This window comes from Carassius gibelio, chromosome A2, assembly GCF_023724105.1.
Source record: "Carassius gibelio isolate Cgi1373 ecotype wild population from Czech Republic chromosome A2, carGib1.2-hapl.c, whole genome shotgun sequence".
In the NCBI taxonomy this organism is placed as follows: domain Eukaryota; kingdom Metazoa; phylum Chordata; class Actinopteri; order Cypriniformes; family Cyprinidae; genus Carassius; species Carassius gibelio.
Window position 1 is genome coordinate 25,470,390 of NC_068372.1, and position 23,342 is coordinate 25,493,731.

The window sequence follows — 23,342 nt, forward strand, 5'->3', positions numbered from 1 at the left end:
ATTTAATGAATTTACAATGTAATTTCCCCTGTATGTTCCACCAACATCTGACAGCCAGACAGTGTCCAAATACCTCCTGTCTTAATTTTGAACTATATATTTATTGTTTAATAATTTAAAACCTTTAGTTTTTTCACCCCCAAGCCCCCGAAAATGTATCTGTACTTTTTTTTTCCTTTCTTTCAATAGACGCCACTTGTTTTGATAATTTGGCATCTAATGCAATGCAAATCAGTAAAATAATTTTTCAGAGCACAGTTTAAATTCCTAATTTAATTTGTGATGTTTTCCATTTAGTAGCCTCACGGTGGCGCCAGTTTACCGTCATACGACCCTCAGCTCAGAGTCCAAGTGAAGTTCACTCAAGCAGACAAGCACCGGCCCGTCAGGAGCGCGAGGGAGTGCGCTTTGGGAAAGTGGGCGCGAACCTGCGGGAGGCGTTCGCTCGCGCCGCGGATCGGGAACAAGGAACTTCGACGCTCAGCTGCCCTGCAAGACCAATGAACGTGAAATACATTAGGTTTCTTTCGCCGTAGCCAACGAAACACCTGGAGTACTCATTGAGGTACGTTCATCTCTCGGTAACCTGTAAAATAGAAACAATTATGGGTGTTTAATAGGGTTTTACGGATTTTGTGAACGTGTTAGCTGATTAGCAGGTAGGAATGAGAGCGAACCTGTTTCCTCAGGTCTAAAAAGTTACTCAACTTTTTCCAGCGGAGAAAACTATGTATAACTTACAGACTTTAACACTGAATATCCTGAGAAATTAAATTTTGAAGTTTAATTTGAGAGGTTAACCTGTCACACAGGTGAGTTTTAAAGTGTTACCCTCATCGTTAATTTAAAGTTACGTTACCTGAGGGAAGAAATTTCACCTCAGATTAAAGAGCTTCCCTTTAACGTTAGCCTCATTCTGTTTTACCATTTTTTAAAATACTTTTTTAAATTATTATTTTATTTTGTCAGTTTGATTGGGAAAGCTATCTATTTTGTGACTTTGGTGTGTCATTGTTTGAAATGTGTATAACGATACAGAAATATGTCGTACACGGAGGTAAAATAACAAGGAACTTACTAATGTTTTATCATATTTATGGGGAAATTATAATTGTCAGTGGCAAATTGTAAAACAGTAAATTATCTGTCCTGTTTGACACTTAATTTAAACGGCCTTAAAGAGTTGGCAGCCTGGATTAAGAACTGTATGACAGCGCTTTCATCTGTCCATGTTTGACAGGAGGGCAGTCTGCAGGCTGTGCGAGTGATTGTGTTGGAGAGATGATGAGCTTTCTCTGTGTGGGAGGAGTGTCTGACACATGCTTTGCTCTTACATTTTCTTGTTAAACTTATTGTGCATTATTTATTTGATTAACTGAAACACTGGCTTACTGCTTACTGAGATTCTTTTCATTCATTAAAAGTTTTCCCATGACAAATAAAAATTACTTTTGATTGAAACATTGTTGGCATTCTAGCCCAAAAAACATGAAAGAAAGCCTTGATCTTTCTCCAGGTTTCCCAAGGACATGGGAAACTTGGAAAGTCATGTGAAAATGAACAAAAGTGTAAAAAAGATTTGTCTATCTGTGTTTGAGAATCGTGTTTCCTTATAAAATTGTGTATAGAAAAACTTGTACAGTAATCATGAATTACTAGAAAGTCTTGGAAAAAGTCATGAAAGTTCATTGGTCAAAAGTTGTAGGAACCTTTTTCTTTTCTCTGGTTAGGCAGAATGCTGGCATGGTGTATCAGTGAGTTCTTTTGATGCTCGCTTTTAGTTATGAGGATGGAAAGACACCTGCACTCATTAGACATCCACAGAAACTTCAGCAGGATTAAAAAACTTTTGTCTTTTTTTTCTAGACATAAAATCAGATGTAGCTATTATAGTTCGCAGGATATTCCGCCATGATTCCAGTTCGAAGTGAATGTACTGTATATGTTCCATTCAAAGTGCACTGAAGTGTGCAAGATGTGAATTTATTGTATTTATTTACAGAGGAATATGATGTCACACTTGTCCGTGTGTGAAGACCATAGACTGTATAAAAACATGGACATAGTGTTATGCAGAACTTTAAGGCTTAATATAATTTAAACGGATGAGTTATAAAAAAAATTCACCCCCCTCACAGTTGTCACGAAGGGTAAAAGTAGCTATATAGACCAAAATAATTTTTTGCACCAGGCTGTAAACAATTTTTTTTCTGCTGTAAAGTTGGGCATTTTAACATTGGGAGTCAATGGAATTGACTTCCTTTTGCAGCCAGCCTCAAGCGGCCAGTCGATAAATTCCAGTTTTAGTCACTTCCATATGGGACGAGAGAGAGTGAAGGTGAAGACGTTGTGCACCGCAAATCTGTGAATGAATGTTCCGGAGTGAGGTAAACGTCAACAGATTTCCCCTGCTCAGGGAGTAGGGAACAATGTGTAGGGACCATGTCAATGGGAACACAGTTCATGCACAGAGCTCACTTCTAACGTGCTCTGAATCAGGTGTGTTAATAAAGAGTGACATTCAAAATGTGCAGAGCAAGGGGTCACAAGTACTGGAACTGAGAACCGATAACTAAAGGAAGTGTTCTTAATCGCAATGTTGTTTTGTACACAGAGGTTACGGGAAACAGCTGTTATTCAGCTTTTCCATAAGTGCCACCTGGTGTCAGAGAGTGGATTTATCAAGAATTATATTTACATTCAGTCTGTGTGCAGCTTCTGTCTGGCCAAAAACTGACCACATTTGCATGCCCTGCTGTAACTTTTGACCAGTTGATAAAAAACAAGCTTGTGTGGATTCTTCACATTTAAACAATTCAGATAAGTTACCTAGAATTATTTTTGGAGCAGATAAAATATATATAATCATTTATTAAGCAATTATCAATTTGACATGTTTTCTTTATTTAAAGTCTGAAATGTGAGGTTTTTTCAAGTCTTTATTTGAACATTTACATTAGATATCTCATGCTATGAACATGCTATGAAACTGTTGTTATTTAAAATCTAGACATCATTTTTAGTAATGTTATTGTTTTAGTGATTATGCAAACAAAAAGTCATTTTATTTGGTGTTCTGCTGATTTTTACATTTTGGTGATTTATGTGTTGGTACTTTTTAAACATCTCCAGCACATTTTAACAATACTGTGATAATTTTGATCACTATAATCGTGAAAATAAATTTTCATACTGTAACATCCCAACTACTTACTTAAGCTAAAAGTTTAAGTGCCTACATTAAAAACTTTCGGCCCTGGAGATATGAATAATGATTTAGACAGATATGTTTGGTTTTGTGTAATATTGTCATGATTATCATAGCTGAATGTGTATGGTGTGTGTTTTAAAGGTGTCACCTGTAGACAATAACGGAAAAGGCCACTTAATCTGCTTTGAATAATTTATGTGACCTCATAATTAACTGTGTCTCAATCAGGATGAGTTGCTCAAGCCAAAGACACCTGAGTGTTGATGTTTGCTTTGTGCTGATGTTTATATACCCTGAAGCAAATTCCTCTTTCTTTCAAAATCCTGGTTTCTTCATAGTGATAAATCTTTTGAACTCACAGGAAGGAGTTTTTTTGCTTCATTTTTTAATTTGTTACACATAATACCGTGTTGTCACGCTACCAAAATGTCAGTATTCGGTACCAATACCAGTTAAAATCCACGGTTCTCTGTACTAATTTCGGTACCAAAGTAAAACACAAAAATATAAAAACACTTTTTAACATTGAAAATAAAACTAATGCCATTCTTTATACTTATTTACAATTATGTTTAAAGTGTTTCTACAAGTAATATAATTTTGAAAAACGGTAAACAAGTTTCACCCAAATTTAATTTGTCTTTCAATTAATGAAATTTAAACATTTATTTTTTTGGATAAATAAAGAGGATTTGCTATTAAAATTAAACATGGAAGAAATATTGTGTGAATTATTTCTTTAAAAAATAAAGTTTTATTAAATTTTTTCAACAGGAGTAGCAGTATCATATACATTCTACTAAATAATGGTAATATTTCTAGCACAATGCCTTTATGTAAAAATGGGCTACTTTTATTTTGACACTGGTTTTACTCAATTGAATTGTTTTCTGTGTTAAAATGTTATTAGATGAGAAGATGAGAAATGGGGACTAAATTTGCAGGTTTATATAGAAAAGTGGCCATTCAGACAGTCATGAGAGTAGTTGTTTATGTGAAAGAGACGTATATCTTTAATATATTGTCCGAAATATTGAACTTGTTTGTCTGCTTGTTTACATCATTTGATTATTAGCTTTTCTTTATTATTGTCCAAAATTTGAATGTTGTGCCGTGAATCCTAAATGCTTTTCTCATTTTAATCTAAATGATTTGAACAATTTCTTTGTAATTCTAACTGGTATTAATATATATATTTTTCTATTTTGCTTTCCATTCTGTTAATCTTTTTCATTATTATGACATTTAGCCAGTTTTTAATGACATCACATTCCAGGAAGATGAAAAACCAACTGCATAAATTTAATTTAAGTTAAATTCTTTATCTTAAAAGGGAATTGTTTTGTCAAGCATTTATTTCTAAATCTTCAGTAATTTTCCATAACACTTCCTTGACTTCACACACTGATACAGAAGTCACTGTCTTCTGTCTCTCTCTTTCTCCTTCAGCTGATTTCAAATCAACCCAACACACCTCACCATGCTCCTCTACTCCTGCTGTTGACCTTTGACCTCTGACAGCGATGGCAGACCGTACGGTGGCTCCGGGTCAGATATACATAGAGGTGGAGCACGACTATGATTACAGATCCAAAGAGCGTGTGATCTACATTAAACAGGGAGAAAGTTACCTGCTTGTGAAGAAGACTAATGAAGACTGGTGGCAGGTGCGTAAGGATGAGGCCAGTAAGGCCTTCTATGTTCCAGCACAGTATGTGCGGGAGGTGCGACGGGCTCTCATGCCTCCTCCTAAACCACTCAGTGGAGCAGGCCGAGGGGGGACCGGGCCCATTCGACCATCTGGCTTGGAGATCCAGCGACCAGATGAGAACAAAAAGAGCCTGTGTCCCTCTCCCTCCGGCAATGCTTTACTGCCGCCCAATGATGACAGAGGCAGCCCAGGTAGCCCGACAGCAGCACAAATGAACACTTTACCTGGCTCACTTCCTCGTTCCAGAGCCAAGTCCCCAAGTCGCAATGTAGATTGGGAGAAAGATAAAGATTTGGAGAAGAGCAGTCAAGGACCGGAAAAAGGTGCAATTCATGAAGAGTTTGCCGGAGAGGGAGTCAGCTCGGATAAAAACCGAAATGATTCAGAATCCGGGGATGATCTCAGCAGTGGTTCAACTGATAACCTACAGGTGAGAACCACTTGTATACCCACTTATTAAAGGTGAAGTTATCAGTTTCTGTGCTAGTATCACGTAGCAGAATTTCAAAAGTAAAGCTTATTCTCAAACAACATTTGCAAATGCTCCTTATGCTCATCATGTCCTTCCGTGCCTCACAATATCTTACCATTTTATCTGGGGCTTGAAAGTAAAGAGCAAATGTGTAGCAAACATTTAGCTTACCTGTTGAGGAGAAACTGCAAGTTTGGCATTTTGATTGAAACCCAAATATTCCCTCAGAGTCCTTCATCTTTAAAAGCCCCACTAGTATATACACCACGAAACGGCACTTTTGATGCAGCTACAGTGTTTCCTCTGCAGTGGAAAGATGGAGTTTGTTTATACTGATTTCAGTTGAATAGTAACAACCATATAGTATCTTATTATTCTAACCTAATGTATTGATCAAATTTAAGAATTCGACGTAAATGGCAACGTGTACATTTTAATCAAGTTAAGAAAATATTGTCCTTCATAAAGTCAAAAAGTATAACAGCAATCAATTTTAGGCAAAAAAAATGAAAAGAAACACCCTTTTTAACCCCAACAAGTAAATCACTTCAAAGCTTAATGTCGATCGCTGAAATGCACATAATTAAAGTCTACTGTTTTTCACAGCCAACACATAGGCTACGTTTAAAGGAAAAGAGCACTTTTAGATAAACAAGGCAATAATTTTAAAGTTCATTAAAGTTATTTATGATCACAGGATTGCTTAATAATAAAGATTTAAATGCAAAAGAAAAGGCATTAGAGCTGACAGTTTTTGTCAATGGTAAGTTTTAATTTAGAATGTTTGTGATAATGTGAGAAAAGTAGTTAAAAATGTTTGCTTTAGCAACTTAATATATGAATCGAAAAATACATTTAAAAAGCACTAAATAATTGATGAAAGATTGTATTACTGTGTAAAAAAAGAATCGCAATGTTGAAAAACCATTAAGTTTAAGTAACGATAAAATAATGGATAAACAGCAATGGATCAGGAGCAGACTCCTGTGTGAAACCACAGTCCGTGGCTGCTACTGTACCTCAGATGGACTACATACGCACTGCAAACAGTGTATGTGTGAGCCTCGCATGCAGCTCACAAAATCAGGCTTGCGCTGTGTGTAAGCTTTTGTGCAACAATTACACGATTGTAAGAACAAAAATACAGTGCATGATGTATATTTAGATAAGATAAATATATATTTCTGTAAAAATGGCCCCCTCCACCCTTCAAATAAAATAAAAAATCCTAAAAAATAAATATTATTGAATAAAATATTTATTAAATAAAAATCCTCTCAAAAGAGCCACCTTCAAAAATAATTAATTTTCAAAAATAAAATTCAGGCCCTGATTAAATCTTGATTGAATCATCACTATATATAATTCTACATGGTAAAAAGAAGGCTTTAAAAAGATCGGTTTCAGTCATCGGATCGCCAGAAACCGCTGTCTGTGATTGGAGATCGGTGATCGGCCCCAAAAATCCTGATTGGAGCACCCCTACTTATAGTACTGAATGAACAATAAACTTGATGAAGAGAGTGTATTTTGCCTTAAGAAATCATACAAACTCTCTTTTTAATTTTTTTTTTTTAGAAGGTTTTCCTCTTTCCAGAAGTCTATTTGGACATTCTGCTATTTTAAGCCCTTTTTAACATTTTAGATTTAGATTTAGAGTCTAATTGACAAGATTTAAGAACATTTGACACTCTTAACCATCTTCTTGATACACTCAAACACCTAGACATGTTCATTCTTAAATACATTCCTTACACCACCTTGAACTCTTGTTTCGCCATAGTTACTCATCATTTTTTAAGTCATGTTCCTGACTCTCATAGTCACACTCCCTCCTTTCCCTCAAGCTCTTATTTTCATCATCTCCTCCCACTGTTTTTCTGTCTTTTTCTTCTGCAGTGTCATCACAGCATTTCTGCTAAACTGCAAATACTTGCTGTTGTCTCATCATGGCATGTGTAGGATGGCGTTAATGCTTTGTTTTGAATGCCTTAGTAAGCATAAGAGATTTGTTTGAAAAACATTTTTAAACATTACCTTAAATATATATCTTCTGTGGTATAAATGGTATAGCAAAATCTCTCCACCAATTTACAAATTTCATGTTTTTTTGTCAAATGTTTTTTTTACTTCCTTTAAACATCAGAAATCCTCAAACCAAAATAAGGATCTTGGCATCATCATTTTGGTAGTCTTGAGTATGCTATTGTAAAGACTCTGAGTAAGGCGTGTTCTGTTTGTGCAAATGTGTCTGTTAATGTGCATGACCAAAGGTCACCTGCAGGAACATGAAGGACATACTAGAACATCTCGATCTCCTGAGAGAAAGTTTGATGGGAGAAAGAGATGAAAACTCTCAGTCTGTAGAGCCTTACAACATCTGTGCATGTGAACAGAGAGATTGTCTTTACATTCATATGAAGATTTGCTTCATCTCTTTGAGAACAGAGGGAGAGAGTTTGGGTCAGGATGTACGCATGATGTGACGGTGTAAAATGGGAGGGGGTAAGGAGAGTGTAGGTGTGTGTGTGTGTGTGGTGTGTGTGTGTGTGTTTGTGTGTGTTAGCTCTCTGCACTGGCTCTAGCATCCTGCATCCAGCCCAGTTTAGAGTCGCTTTCTGTTACGTCTCCCGTCATAGGATATTCTGCACTGAGCACACTGCAGAGACACCATGTACCCAGAGGAACCGGTAAGAGAGAGACACACACTTCCGTTTACACCATGCATGGCAGTCTGCGAATAGACTTGCACATGCACACAATTTTTCTGCATTTAACACAACTATAAATGCTATATCTCTTTTTTCTCATTTCTTTCTTTTTTGCCTTATGCACAAATTTAAAGGGATAGTTTACCCAAATATCACTGTTCTGTTATTGTGCTCAACCTCACATGTTTCTGAACCTGTATGACTTTATTTCTTATGAGGAAGAAATGTAAAAAATATTTTTGGAGTCCAGTGTTGAAATATGCTTCTTCAAAATCTTTTTTTTTTTTTTTTTTGTTCCACTGATGAAAGATTGTTATTTTTGGGTGAACTATCTCTTTAATTATTGGCACATGTACAACTTATGTTTATGATGGACTCTCTTCTACCTAGCCATGCAAATGCAGTTGAGGTTGCATGTGCAACATAAACGTTCACGCAGGTCACAGTATACACATGCACACACACAAACAGCAGTTGCTTCCACAGAAAAAAACAGAGCCAGAACATAAGGTGCTTGTATTATTGTCTTGAGTTCCTGTGAAATGCTGATGTGCATGTGCGTGATGTGCATTGCCATATTACATAAGCTCTGCTACATTACAGTTCAGTGGACAGCTGTCCTGAGAAACAAATGCACACAGTATCAGGAATAATCACAATTTAAGAAAGCATGCACTCCGCATCTCCACACATAGAAACTAAAACACACAGCATTACCAAGCTTTGACACTTGTCTGTTTTTGCCTTTTACATCACTGTAATGATAGTGACTGTAAAATACAATCTGATCTCTGATTCCTCTGCCTTGAAGCAGATAAACTGCATGAGCTATTTTAATCTGTTTGCTCTGTCAACCGAATCTCAGTGTTCTTCTGTTCCATGGGCCTATTGTTCGGTAGCTAAGATAATATTATTATGCTAATACTGTACAGTAGCTACTGCTAGTACACTTCACTGTAAACATGGATCATTATAACTGCTGCAACATATTTATTTAGCTTCATTGTGCTGGTTGTGGAAGTTTGTTTTAATGTAATTGCCCCCTCGACATAAGTGTACAAATAGACAACATTATAATGCTGATTCCTATTCTTCTTTTAGAAGGGTGCTGTGACCTCAAGTTTAACCTAGTATTGTTTTTGGCGACCTGTTTTAATTTTAGTTTTAGTCTAGTCTTTGTCTGAAGCTGTCATTTGTAGTTTTTACTAGTTTTAGTCAGATTCATACTCTTCTAGTCCAGTTAAGTTTAATGTCAACTAAAAGTCTGAGCATTTTAAAACCGATGACATTTAGTCTAGTTTTAGTCAATGAAAATGGTATTTTAGTCTCTTATTAGTAATGCAATTCTGTTTAACCCAGTCAATATAGTATAAGTACCTAGCAGTATAGACGAAACCAAAAATGTATTTTAGCCAGACCATTTCAAACAAGGTTATGTTATTATATATTTGTTATTAGACTTAACTTTGTTTGTCGTCTTCTTCTAAATAATGCCGTGACTGGGTCTTGAGGAAGTGACCTTACCTGTGTCTGCGTAGTGCGACCTGATGCAGCCCTTGAAGTGAGACACAGGAAACATAAATACTGCAAAATAATAATAACGGGACTAAACGAGACAAAATAACGTTATAAGAGACATTTTAGCATAGTTTTTATTTTGTAAACCACATTTAGTCTCGTTTTTATTTGTCAACAATATTGCATTACACATTTAATTATAGTCATTGTCACATGACCAGCAATTACGTTGCATCTCGTTTTCGTCACGTGATAAAGGTTCATTGACGACGATATTTAGTCATAATTTTCGATGACGAAAGCAACACTAGTTTAACCTGCCTTAGGCTTTGTTTATCCCTGCACAGGGTTTATTTTGTGTAAAGAAACATTGTCACAGATGAGTGCTTGATTTTTAGGGGAAGTCGTGGCCTAATGGTTAGAGGGTCGGACTCCCAATCGAAGGGTTGTGAGTTCTAGTCTCGGGCTGGACGGAATTGTGGGTGGGGGGAGTGCATGTACAGTTCTCTCTCCACCTTCAATACCACGACTGAGGTGCCCTTGAGCAAGGCATCGAACCCCCAACTGCTCCCCGGGCGCCGCAGCATAAATGGCTGCCCACTGCTCCGGGTGTGTGCTCACAGTGTGTGTTTGTGTGCATTTCGGATGGGTTAAATGCAGAGCACAAATTCTGAGTATGGGTCACCATACTTGGCTGAATGTCACTTCACTTCACTTCACTTCACTTTACATGCTGAGTTTCAGATAACTGGTGTTGTATCATCTTTAAAAAAGGATTTTTGCAGTCTCAGCTACTGATTTGATCTCAGCTGATACATATAGCAGAAAAAGATGGCAAGAGGGTTCTCAAAGTTTGATTGGCTGGCCTTATTTAGTTTAAAGGAGTCAGGGTGCACAGGTTTTTATCACTCTGACAGATCTTTAAAATACTTACAATTTTAACAGTAATATTATGAAATATCATTACATTTTAAAATGTCATCACATTAAGGTATCATGAGAGCTATTGTGAGCCAAAAGCTCCTTATGCTTTAAAATCGCTCTTGCAGTAGGACACACGCATTTACTCTTCATAAGGCAAGGGGCTTTCTAGAGCTGGTCAGTAGTGACTGAATGGATTAAGGTTTAGTCATGATGCATGTGTCTATGTGGTCTAGAAATGATCACAGATGGTTTATTTATATATGAGAAAACTTTGTATTTGTTACCCAGAGATCGCTCTTATGTGACAGAATGAGAGAAGCAACTCAAGACATTATTAGATGACCAGATTATATCTTATCCTGCTTATGCATGCTGGGATGAAAGTGAAAGTCCTGACATTTGCAAAGGATGGTAACCCATACTTGTAACTGGTGCTCTGCATTTCCAAGTGCACACGCACAGCAGTGAGAAGTGAACACACCATGAACACACACCCGGAGCAATGGGCAGCTATAGATCCAGCGCCCAGGGAGCAACTGGGGGTTCAGTGCCTTGCTCAGGGGCACTTCAGCCATGGGTATTGAGGGTGGAAGAGAGCATGGTTCATTCACTCCCTCTCACCTACAACTCCTGCCAGCACCGAGACTCGAACTAGCAACCTTCGGGTAACTAGTCCAAGTCTCTAACCAATAGGCCACAACTACCCACAGCTGCTCTCCACTATGATGCTGGACTAGCTGTAGATATTTCAGTGTGATTTAGACTTTGGATTACTGTATTTTAAGGGTGTTATTATTTTCTTTACTCTCACACTCATTCTTTTGTGTTTTTGGTGTGTGCCTGTTAGAGAGTGGCACAGATACACACATGTCTGTGTCCTTAGGGCATGTTGGCACACAGTCTTCTGCTGATTTGAGGTGTGAAGTCTCATGTCTGAAACAGATGTGGAGTGGAAGATGACAATGTGATGACAATGAATGATGACAATGTGGAGTTAAAAGAATGGAAGGTGTGTGGTGAAAAGAGAAGGATTTATTAAAGTCACGCCTTAAACCCTTCCTGTCAGTTGATATGTTGGTCAATATGAATATTAAGTTCTGTTTTTTCTTCAAATGCTTTTGCAGTAAATAATGTACATATATTTGTAAGAATTAGAATAGGGTTAAGAGAGGGAGTTAAAAAGGTTATAAAAAGAGTAACCGAGGGAATATCTCTTTATATAGTGGTAGGGAAAGAAATTGGGGCTACAAGAAGTACTAAGAGGTAATGAGAAGGAGAAACAGAAGTAACTGTAGTCTCTTCTGCTTTACACGGATTCTGTCCTGACATGCTGCAACTTCACATACTCTTCCTCATTCCAGCAATCTTCTTACTTGCACACACTCACATACGCATAATGGTACATGTTTGTGCTGTGTGGATGTCTTTCTATTGCCACAATTTTTCATACACCACACAATTTACTGCTGTATCCTATTTTTTTTTTTTGTGGCTCAGATCATAAATAAATCATAGAATGTTCACTTAAAGCTACTAAATCTAAGAAATTATATTATACCAGAGTTTGCAGTATGAATATGTAAAAATGGATGGAACCAGAAAGTACTACAAAGAGAATACATGTGGTTTCTCTGCTTTTCCATATGCAATCAGTGATGGACAAATTTAGGAAAGCATGATCAGATGTTTAAAGTAATTTAAGGCCCATTGATTGGCATGAGAGGTGGCATGTTTAATGTGTCATCTGAGGGCATAGTCCCCTGCTCTCAGTCTTGAGGAACTACACTCATACAGGTCCAGCATTGCGCCACCTGCTGGCTGTATCTGCATGTCTCTCAACATAGAGCTGTTTTTTTTATTCTTTCCAATGTAATAGTGTTTTGAATTATCAAGAGCAGGCTTGTTAATTAAAGGAATAGTTCACCCAAAAATTACAAAATTTGCTGAAAATTTACTCACACTCAGGCCTCTAAAAACTAAGATGTAGATTAGTTTTTCTTAATAGGATCAGATTTCGAGAAATGTAACAAGTCAGAAGCTTTATCTGTGCATATTTCTTCTCTCTTGATCCAGATGAGACTTTTTCATGGCCGAAAGCAGTATTATGGATACAGGATGATCAGTTTTACTTTTGGGTGAACCATTTCTAAACAACAATTTGGCTCTCTTTTGATATGCTTTTCTTTGTGTTTGTGATCATTTTCTATATTGCTTGTGATCAGTTTTTATATATTGCTTGTTTTTGTTTGGGTTTCTGTTGTTGTCATTGTTATGCATATGTTTTTGTCTACTGATCGTTATTCAGTGTATGTAAAATGCTTTATTGCTGAGTTTCCATTGTGGAAACTAGTTGGATGATTTTTTTTTTTTTTTTTTGCCTGGAGGCTCCTCATGTACCATCACTGTGCATTCATAAGAGATTAATTTTTAAAAATAGCACAGATCGCATGATGGAGAGTGAATCTTTGAAGCGCTCAGTCAGAGTGTGTGGATAGTGAACATATATCTGAGCTTAACTTAGTATCTAACTCACACTCTGGCAGGTAGGGATGCAATGATTATAGATTTTGTTGGTACGATTATTGTCTGAGAAATAATCAAAGCATTTATTCATTTCACAAAAGTATTAATTTATAAAGTCTAATGTACATGGAAACTCTTTAGATATTAAAGTGTTATTTATTGCTGCCGTTTGAAACATAAATAACACAGTAACCAATAATACAGAACAAAATAATAATAATGAAAACAAACAAAAGTCCATCTCTCCAATTGGAATTTAAAAGGTGACCTCTGCTCTGTAAACATCCATGTCAGTATTTCCATTTTGAAAATAACTGATGAAAATAGACCACACAAGTATTTAGTGGTTTCAGTTTGTACATTCTTTAAATTTTTTTTTTTTTTTTTGGGCCTGAGGCAGGGAACTGGAAACATTTGTAAAAAATAAATAAATAACATAATATAACATGTTAATAAAGTATTAATAAGACTATTAACTTTATTTATCCCAAAAGGGAAACTTAATATTGAGGGGAATAAGCTGAACTATTATTGAAATCAACAATATGATTTTACATGTGGCCCCAAGAAAATCATGTCTATTATTTTGGTTTGTGAATTTGCACTGTGCACACAAACGCGAATTGCTAAATTATATTCAACAGCAATGAGCTTCGCATCAATCTTGCCTTGACAAAGTGCATACAAATATTTTAAAGCTGTGTATTCACTCTTTAGCAGCCGTTTTCACAGCAGTATTTAAATGTCATTCCCAAATTGTCGACTTCAGTCATTTCTCTGGTGGAAATGAAGAATCGTGGATTGGATCCTCATAGTTAATCTAGTGTGTGAAGCCTCTGTGTCTCTGATAAGCACAGCATTTTAAGCTGGTGCACCGCTAGTGTATTTTTGTTTTTGTTTTTTTGTTGCAACCGTTTCGTTCCATGCAACAAAAACACTCGGTGTAGTGGATCCTTTACCATTTAAAGCACGGTTAATCGTGAAACCGGTTAATCGCTGCATCCACACTGGGGAGTAAACACTTAAGAATTTATTTTGCAAATGGCTAATGTTAGACATCATTTAGTCACCCAGGGTGAAAGTTTAGTTGCATATGCAAGTGATTTGCTCGGAATATAGAGGGTTGCTACACAAGACTCTTTCTCTTTAACACACAGACTAACATTAATTTTAGAACAGTTGAAGATGAGGTCTTGTATATGAAGTTAGTACATTATCGTTGATCACATTCAGATTTTTGGGATATTGAGTGTAGGTTCTCCATGTTTCTTCTGCTCTCGTTGACCTTAAAAGTCAGAGTTTGATCACACCACAGCATTAGCTTGTGTTTGTGCGCTTTAGCCGAATCTCTAATCTGGTGTCATTATCCTCTGTGGATAAACTGTTAAATGCCATCCGGGTTCATCATGCACAGCATACTTTTTTTCAGAGAGTGCAGTGATGCATGCTGGGATTCTTTGGCTTTGGAAGCTAGGACTGGGCTGGTTCACTTCACTTGAATTATAATTTGATAAAAACCTTTAGTGTCTTTGCAAAAATATCAAGAGAGTTTTCTCTCTCACACAAATTTACTCTAATGTGCTTAGTCAAAATTAAATTACCCATGGGGCTGTTGTGTAACAGTTTTGATTGAATGGCAAGCTGTAGAGTTCACTGGTTGGACACAGTTGTTCTCTCTCTGTTTTCAGTATCTTGTTGGAGTAGAGGTTTCTCATTTTATTCAGTGCTTTTTGCTGTATGGTGTCAAGAGGGCTGGTGGTTAAGTAAGTCTGAGTTCAGGTGTGTGTTGTAAGGGTCTGGAATGTGGTTGTGCAGGTTCAGCTATAAACAAGTTTCAGGTATGAATGACAGTCTCTCTCTCTCTCTCTCTAATCTATCCCCTCTGTTTGTCTCTCTGTCTGTGACTCTCTCTATTGTTCTAGTCTCCTGATGTCCCTCAAGAAGAAAATACTATTCTAATCAGTTTCTGTGAGAATTAGGGATGCATCGAAAGTTTGGGTGCACAAATGCCATAAAACCCACATTTTCGGTTTTTGTTCAAATGAGAAAATATGTAAAAAATCTGGAAAAACTGAAACTTTAACAGGTTGGATAACAGGAACTTTGACAGAGAAAAGTCAGTGTGCACGTGATATCATGTAATACATTTTAGGGTTATACTTTACAGTAAGTATGATTTGCACAAGAATGACATGTAGCTTTCTATACAGTTCTCCATTTATGTCAACTATATTTGAAAAACAAGTTTAAGCTTGTATTTTCATGAGAATCGAGTAGTTCAATTGAACCTGTAAGCAGTAGAATAAGTTGAATTTATCCATCTTCAGTTCTCTGTTATGTCATACTGTCATTACTAGAGGGCAGTTGTGTAATAATCCAGATGCAGACATTTTACACCCTAATATAATTTTAATTTATAATTAAAAAAATATTGTCCAACAGTGTTGCTCTGCACTCCAATTAAACCCTAAAGACTTTTTGTACCTTCTGTGTTTCTGAATCTAGTTTTCTGAATTCCAGATCTAGTAAAAAAAAAATAAATCCTGTAAAAACCCTTATTGCATTGTATTAAATAAGTAAAATAGCCTATACTGTCAGATATGTTTAAAATTTACTCTTTGATTGTGAAATAAATATTTAACATACCACATGCACATTTTTTTTATTTATCTACAACCTTTGCCAGATTACAGTTTGATTATTTGTTCTCCCAGACATCAACCAATTCTAACAATGGTTATCACCCTCTTCTAATGCAGACTTTAAGTTCAGGGCAGGGCAAGTCTGACTCTCCTGTCTACGCAAACCTGCAGGAGCTGAAGATCTCTCAGTCCTCCATCCCTCCACTGCCATCCTCCTCTCCGCTCCACACCAATGGCGACTGGGAGACTCACAAAGACCAGAATGGCAGACAATTCTACTACAACCGCAGCACGCAGGAGAGGACCTGGAAACCACCACGGGCACGGGACAGCCTCACCAGGAAAGAGGCAAAACAAGACATGAATGACATGGAGGTACACTCAGATTAGACTCCACACAACAGACAGTGATGCATGCACGCACAAACACACACGCATGTATTATTACATTAAATGTGGCACACAAAGGGGAAGAACAACTTCATAGGAGACAAAATGTCCATTGTGGTCTTGGAAAAAGCATGATTGTGTAGCTTAACTCTTTCTCAACCTAAGCTGAATATTTATATGCATGAAAAGCATTCTGGGTAATTGATTTTCTCTGTTAGGTTAAGGGTTAATTGTGACCGACTGGTGATTTATTTCTCATCTATTTTCACTGCCTCTCTGAATGAACTTTTTTTTTTACTTTGTTTCTATTTCTCTCTGTATTTCTTTCTACTCATCTTGCTTTTGTGTGATTGGCTGGGTGAAGTTTCTGTCTTCAGATGGAAACTGTCTGAGCAGCCAGTATGTGTCGCCCCCTAGAGGCTGGTCTGAGGAAATCGGCATGGACTCAGTCATTCTCTATGTGTCTGACTATACTAATGAGAAGGTACAAAGACTGTTCTACAAAGACAAAGTGTGTTACTGCATGGTTGACAATTTTTGTCTTACTAAGCTTAAAAATGGAGAAACTACTAACTTTTTTCATCTACAGCTGGCTCTTTTTTCTTTCTTTTCCAAATGGCCACACTTGTTTTTCCTCATTTGTATGATTAAAGGGGTGATATGATCCTGCCAAAAAGAACATTATATTGTGTATTTAGTGTAATGCATTGTGCTTTTTTGGTTTAAGGTTCAAAAATCACATTATTTTCCACACACTACATTATTGTTTCTCCTCTATGTCCTGCCTTTCTGAAATGCGTCAATTTTTACAAAGCTCATCGTTCTGAAAAGCGAGGTGTGCTCTGATTGGCCAGCTATCCAGTGCATTGTGATTGGCCGAATTTCTCAAGCTTGTGATGGAAATTTTATGCCCCTTACCATACTGTGATGCTGTGTCCCCGCGTACTAGAAAGTTGGACATAGTGGAAGGGTGGCTTTAGATACGCTCGTGTGTTAAAAGAGCGTCCAAATAAGGTTAGATGAACCCGAAACCTGGCTTACAGGGCTTTCTTGAGACTGATTAGTCGACCAGTTTTTCAGGCAACTAACCAATTAGTGCCTGTTAGTGTTTTGTATAATTAAGTAGTGGTTGTATTACTGTACCAGCTGTATTACTACAGCACAGATAGCTGTGGGAACTTCCTAAAATTGGTCTCAAATCACAGGTGATGCTAGCAACAGATTCCAGTGCTTAACAACATTGAAAATATCTAGTCAGGAAGTCCCGGAAATCCCTTTCAATTTGGCTTATTAAGACTTACTAATCCCGGTTTCAATGCCCTGTGCAGTGCTTTATTGAAAGTGTGTCTGTGTGTGCATGTACAAGTTTTGAGAATATTTAAATTTGATTCTCTGACATACCTCATTATCAGTCCAAATAATCTTGCCTCTTTTTGTTTCACCTATTTTAGTCTAACCACTTACCTCTGCTACCAGGAGATGCTCACAAAACATGTAGTCTTGACCGGAGACTGCCTGATTTCATTCCTTTGAGGCCGAGACACAGCGTATATTTACATGAGTCCAATGACAAGGTACACATGCATATACGTACAAACTAAGAGAGAGAAAAAGGGGCATCATACTATTGCACAGGAGACACTGACGACATGTGTAATAAAATCACCCAAATTCAATACAAATGCAACCTTAATGAAACAAACAATCAAGAACATTGTTTTATTTATTTTTATTTAGTGGTTAAACTCTTATTTTTAAGTTTCTTATGAAGATTTATTTCATTTTAAGTATTTATGGTGATAGCTGGTAATATCTAATTGCTACTTCAAATACTACAAGTTCTACTACAAGCTTCTAACTTCTACCACAAGTTCTGCTGGCAACATCAGTATGAAATAAACGAGTTTCTAAATTAATGTAATAATTTAAATACATTCAAAGGTTGATTATATACACTATAATTCAAATAATTTATAAGGTATTGATTGTGTCAACATGAAACTGCTTAGGGGTGATTATATTTACAAGCACTGTCAGATGCTGGTCTGGTTGAAGTGAACACATTTTTGGTTTTTAATGATGTGAATGACTACCATCCTGATTTGGGTGATGATGTTTACATGTGCTTTCTGTTTGACTGAAGTTTAAACAGAAATCCATCAAGGACCGGCGAGCCTTACCCCCGCATCGCAAAAGCACCTTCCGTTTTTATCCTTATAGGCCACAAGTCAGTGTTGCCCGACCCCTATATCCCAACAACCAATCACCTCGTCTGAGATTATGCATGCAGACTTTCACCCACTGCAACTCCTTTTAGTATATACAGTGATTTCCGCACACACAAAGAAAACTGCATGACAAATTGCATGTGAATAAATAATCCTTTAAAGGAATCATTCAACATTAAAATTTCAACTGTCAACATGTGAACACACTTATCTTAATCTTTAGGAGATTTTTTTCTTATTTCAGTGGATGGTTTTGAGTGATATAAAGTTGAGCTGATGACAGAATTTATATTTTTGAATGTACTCTTTATTGATTTGAGAAATGCTTTACACCAGTGTGATTAATCAGATCTGAATTAATAGGTGCAATATCTGATGACTATTGACAACTGTGGATGAGTTTGCTGATTATTACAGGTGTTTATGAAATTGTACACAAGTTTGAATCATGTGGTTTGTTGTTTTCTTGTGCAGGACACCAAAACAAGCTCACCTGACTCTGACTCCTCCTGTCCCTCCTCTCCCAAACACCCAAACTCTGTTAGTATCAGCATCATCCCTCTCTTCTTGTCCTTGTCCTCCTTTATGTTTGTCTTTGTTGGCCTGCTCTATCTTTACCCCTCTCTTAATGCTGACCTCTGACTCTTCTGTGTGATTGCGATGTGAGTTTATAATAAATCAATGAGCCATGATGACTCTGGCATTAAGTGTTTAAGGATGTTGTATAGGCTCAATGTGAAGTGGAGGGCATTAATGGTTATGGATGCTTAAATCACTGCACAACCTCTCACGGATCAATGCCTTTGGAAAGCCACAGCAATATGGCAAGACTGTGATGTTTAATAAGTGCTTGCATACATTAGCAATGATGTTAATAATAATGTCAGTTTGGTGCATTGATAGTGTGTGTGCATGTGCATTCCATTGTGCTTCAAATGCAGCTCGCCCAGTCAGATTTTAGAACGGTCCGTTTTATAAGCATGATTTACTGCTTTTGTCTGTTGAGCTGCTTCTATAATAAATACTAAAGAACTGACTGTGACATAGTTCAGTACAACATACTGCAAACAGGCCTAAATCATCACTGTTCTTGTGTAATTTCTCTCTTAATGTTTAGGTTTCTTCTCACTCTTGTTCTGGGTTAAATCTGTGGCTGCATGCTGTTCATCACTCTGACTCTTTTTATATTAGCTTGTTTAGTTTTGTCCTTTCTTCTCACATCTTTTTCTTTATTCTAGTCATCAGAGAAATGTGGCAATTTAAACATGACTAAAATCACTGAACACGGAAAAAAGGTCCGGTAAGTAAAAATAATACTCTCATTCATTTGGCAGAGCAAACACATGCGTATGACTGTGCCATGCTGATATTGTAATTGTTTGTTTGCCTTTTGTCACGCCCACAGGAAGAACTGGATCTCCTATTGGACAGTTTTGCAGGGTTCTTCACTACTATTTAATAAGGGTCAAGGGGGCGGGACTGGTTGGGTGAGTGACAGTTCAGTGCTGAGAGAAAATCATCAGTAGTCCACATGATGTTCTCAGTTTTATATGTCTGGTGTGTGTGTGTTAATGTGTTGCTTTCTCAACAGTTTGGAAGAGAGCAGAAACTGGAGTTCAGTGTGGATCTCAAAGGAGGTTCAGTGGACTATGCATCTAAAGACAAATCGAGCAAGAAACATGTTCTAGAGGTAAAAAGCTGGTTGGAAACTGGTAAACAGCAGGTGTTATTTATATAATTGACTTTCTATGTTTGATTTGGTTAAAAGAGCTATGAATGTTGAACTGTTATTAAGGTCTTGCAGTGGATTATCCTGTCATTTTTGCACAGAGCTCAGCTGAAGCAGTGGTGAACAGCTTGATGTCTGAACGTTGCTAATTGTGTGAAAATAGTGCTGTTTGATTTGTTGCCTTCATGTGTCCAGCTGAAGACCAGGCAGGGCATGGAGCTCCTCTTGCAGTCAGATAACGACGGTCTCATCAGTGAGTGGCACAAGGCTTTGACTGAAGCCATACAAACATATGTAAGATCAATCTTCTATATGCCTTTACTTTTCTTTGCACTTTAATTATTCTGAATTATATTATTGACCTTGATGTGTGTTTCATGTTGCAGGCATGGGAGTCTGATGAGGCCATTGAAGAAGACATGCCAGAATCTCCTGACACTGAGAAACATGACAAAGAAAAAGAGCAAAGAAACTCCAAGAAGGGCAGAGGTGTGTGTGCGTTAATGTTAATGATTGTGTAGACCTGTTTCAAAACCTAGGCAGCTGTCTAGTGTATTGCTAAGCTAACACTGTACTCTAAAAATTATTAAACACGGTCAGCGGTGGGTGATTTATCTATGATACAGCCCACTCACAAATTCAGCTCAGGGCACCTGGAGTTGTGTACCATTCCTTACCTAGACTTCTATTCCCATGATGCTTTAGATATTAAGAAATGCGTAAGCATGGATAATGCAGAGCAGAAGAGGAAGACCAAGCTGATTAAGTTCCTCAAAGGCAGACCCACTTTACAGTCCGTCAAAGACAAGGGCTACATCAAAGGTACCTATACACAGAACTGGGTGGACATAAGTGGACATTGGTAAAATTCAAAGACCGTTTTATTGTTTGATTGTTTCTCTCTCTCTGTAGATCAAGTGTTTGGCTCCAGTTTGAGCAGTCTTTGTCAGAGAGAGAATTCCACCATCCCTCACTTTGTTTCGTTGTGCATTGAGCAAGTGGAGAAGAACGGTACTCTTCTGTTCAGCCCATGTGCAGCTGAATATTGACTAAATCTAAATCTTAAATTTACTCTCACCCCTGCTTTTAATGTTAATGTGAAATCAAACTTGAATTGCTATTTTCAACACTTGTCATTGACTATCATAGGTTACGTGCACAACAAATTCCATCTTAATATTCCTGTGTACATGGTTGTTGTAGTTGCTGATCTGTATTTTCACACATTATGCCGAGTTATTATTAGTTTCAAACAACACGCCACAAAATGGAAAAGGTGCAGTCAATAATAATAATAATATGCATTATTTTAAATTTTTTAAATATTTTCAATTCTTTTAATAATTATATTAAAAAGGAGTTATCATACCCAACTAAAACTAAAACAATTAATATTTTTGTTACTTAAAAAAATCATTAATCGAAATAAAATATCTAACAAATCAGCTGTTACCAAGGCAACTTTTCTGTTTTGTTTAGTTTAACTTAAAAGTAATAAAATAACTAAAACTAAAACATGAATTAAAACTATATGTACACATAAAAAAAGTTTATATATATATATATATATATATATATATATATATAATTACTAAAAATTACAACAAAATTACTAAAACTTTAAAGTAAACAGTAAATATAAAAATAAAATACATTTTGAAATATGAACAAAATCTATAACAGAGTATCAATGATAGTAAAATGACACTGCTTAATATCACAATATTGAGTTGATACTCTGCTGTGACATGCATTCTAACATGCATTCCATTGTTTTGTAATTTGTGTCATTTCTTTCTCTTTCTGTCCTTATTCAGGGTTAGGAGTGGATGGTTTGTACAGAGTCAGTGGAAATTTGGCCATTATACAAAAACTGAGATTTGCTGTTAATCACGGTACGCCCTGCCACCTTTTAAACTCATACTGATTTATATGTAACAGATAATTATTGATGTGTATTAAAAACAACAACAAAAAAACATGATTTGTGTCTGCATGATTTGAATACAGATGAGAAAGTGGATTTAGGGGACAGTAAATGGGAGGACATTCACGTGACCACTGGAGCTCTGAAGATGTTTTTCCGTGAGCTCCCAGAACCGCTGTTCCCCTACGCTTTCTTCAACAACTTCATCACTGCTATCAGTGAGTGGAGATCAGTATTTGAACCTGGTGTCTAGAGGGAGATGTTTCGCACACATGTAACATGTTTTTTGTGTTTCTGTGTAGAAATGACAGATTATAAGCAGAAGGTTCAAATGGTTAAGGATCTGATGAAGCAACTGCCACGGCCAAACCACGACACCATACAGGCGCTCTTCAAACACCTGAAGAAGTGAGTATAAAAGGAGAACGAGACAACAAATGATCATTGAAAATTTAAAAGTTGTTGTTTTTTTACTCTAGAAGGCACATAAACAATGGAAATGATTAGGTTGTTGTTTTAGAAAAATGCTGAAATAGTTTTAAAGGAGGTGTATGTCATGTTAACTGCCCTTGTGTGTTTACAAGCAGTCTTTCTCTCTGTAGAGTGATCCAGCATGTCGATGAGAATAGGATGACCACACACAGTGTAGCCATTGTGTTCGGACCAACGCTCTTACGTCCAGAGGTAGAGACGGCAAATATGGCTGTGCACATGGTCTACCAGAATCAGATCGTTGAGCTCGTTCTTATAGAATATGAGACGATATTTGGCTGGTAGGTCACACACACAGGAACACTTTGACCAAACCCAGACGGGACAGTTACTGCTGAAGACCGAACAGCCCATTGACTGCCAGTCTGAACACTGTTTTGATATGTTTACATGAGAGGAACACCCGCATTAAAAAGCAAAAAAAAAAAAAAAACCACTCTGGCTTCAAGATAAACAGTCAAATCCTCTCTCATATCTTTTTGGACTTAATATTTTTTTTTTTTGACTGGATGTCTTATTATTTTACATACCTAAATCCATTGGACTGTCAATTTTGGATTCTGTTGGAGCAACGCAAACTTGAAATATGAACGTTTTCTGTACAGCTGAAAACCGTGATGCGTATGGGAGAAATCTGATGCTTCATTTTAGATTTCCGTTCACTATAAGTACTACATTTTGCATCACGTCTTTCTGGGGTAATACTGTAATATGGTTTGGAACAACACCTCAACTGATTGACTGATATGATAGACATGGATGTAATTCTATACTAAAAACTCATTTTCACGGGAATGGATTGCATTCTGTTCTGGCCTGCCGCAAGTGATCCCTGCTGGGAAACACTGGAGTCAGTAATTTGGA

General features: G+C 36.9%; 1 protein-coding gene across 2 annotated transcripts; it reads left to right on the forward strand.

Moving 5' to 3' along the window:
• The first annotated feature begins 198 nt into the window (after positions 1-198).
• On the forward strand, positions 199-22,911 carry LOC127934689 (rho GTPase-activating protein 12). Of its 2 annotated transcripts, XM_052532225.1 has the most exons (18): positions 199-565; positions 4,661-5,352; positions 15,830-16,087; positions 16,467-16,586; positions 17,554-17,676; positions 18,246-18,329; positions 18,805-18,870; positions 19,569-19,630; positions 19,736-19,817; positions 19,922-20,020; positions 20,255-20,353; positions 20,446-20,548; positions 20,765-20,881; positions 20,972-21,070; positions 21,877-21,954; positions 22,070-22,204; positions 22,289-22,394; positions 22,589-22,911. In XM_052532225.1, exons 2-18 carry the CDS (start codon positions 4,735-4,737, stop codon positions 22,761-22,763), a joined length of 2,424 nt encoding a protein of 807 aa, XP_052388185.1. In that variant the 5' UTR covers positions 199-565; positions 4,661-4,734; the 3' UTR covers positions 22,764-22,911. The 2 variants fall into 2 exon arrangements, with proteins under 2 accessions (XP_052388185.1, XP_052388195.1); XM_052532235.1 differs by lacking the exon at positions 18,246-18,329 and having other exon boundaries at positions 203-565.
• The last annotated feature ends 431 nt before the right edge of the window (positions 22,912-23,342 follow it).

Excerpts from the sequence above, each read along its gene's own strand:
- LOC127934689 (XM_052532225.1), top strand. The coding sequence starts at position 4,735 with ATGGCAGACCGTACGGTGGCTCCGGGTCAGATATACATAGAGGTGGAG. Across the intron at positions 20,354-20,445 it reads CTGAAGCCATACAAACATAT|GCATGGGAGTCTGATGAGGC; the intron begins GTAAGATCAATC and ends TTCATGTTGCAG. Across the intron at positions 21,955-22,069 it reads GAGATTTGCTGTTAATCACG|ATGAGAAAGTGGATTTAGGG; the intron begins GTACGCCCTGCC and ends ATTTGAATACAG.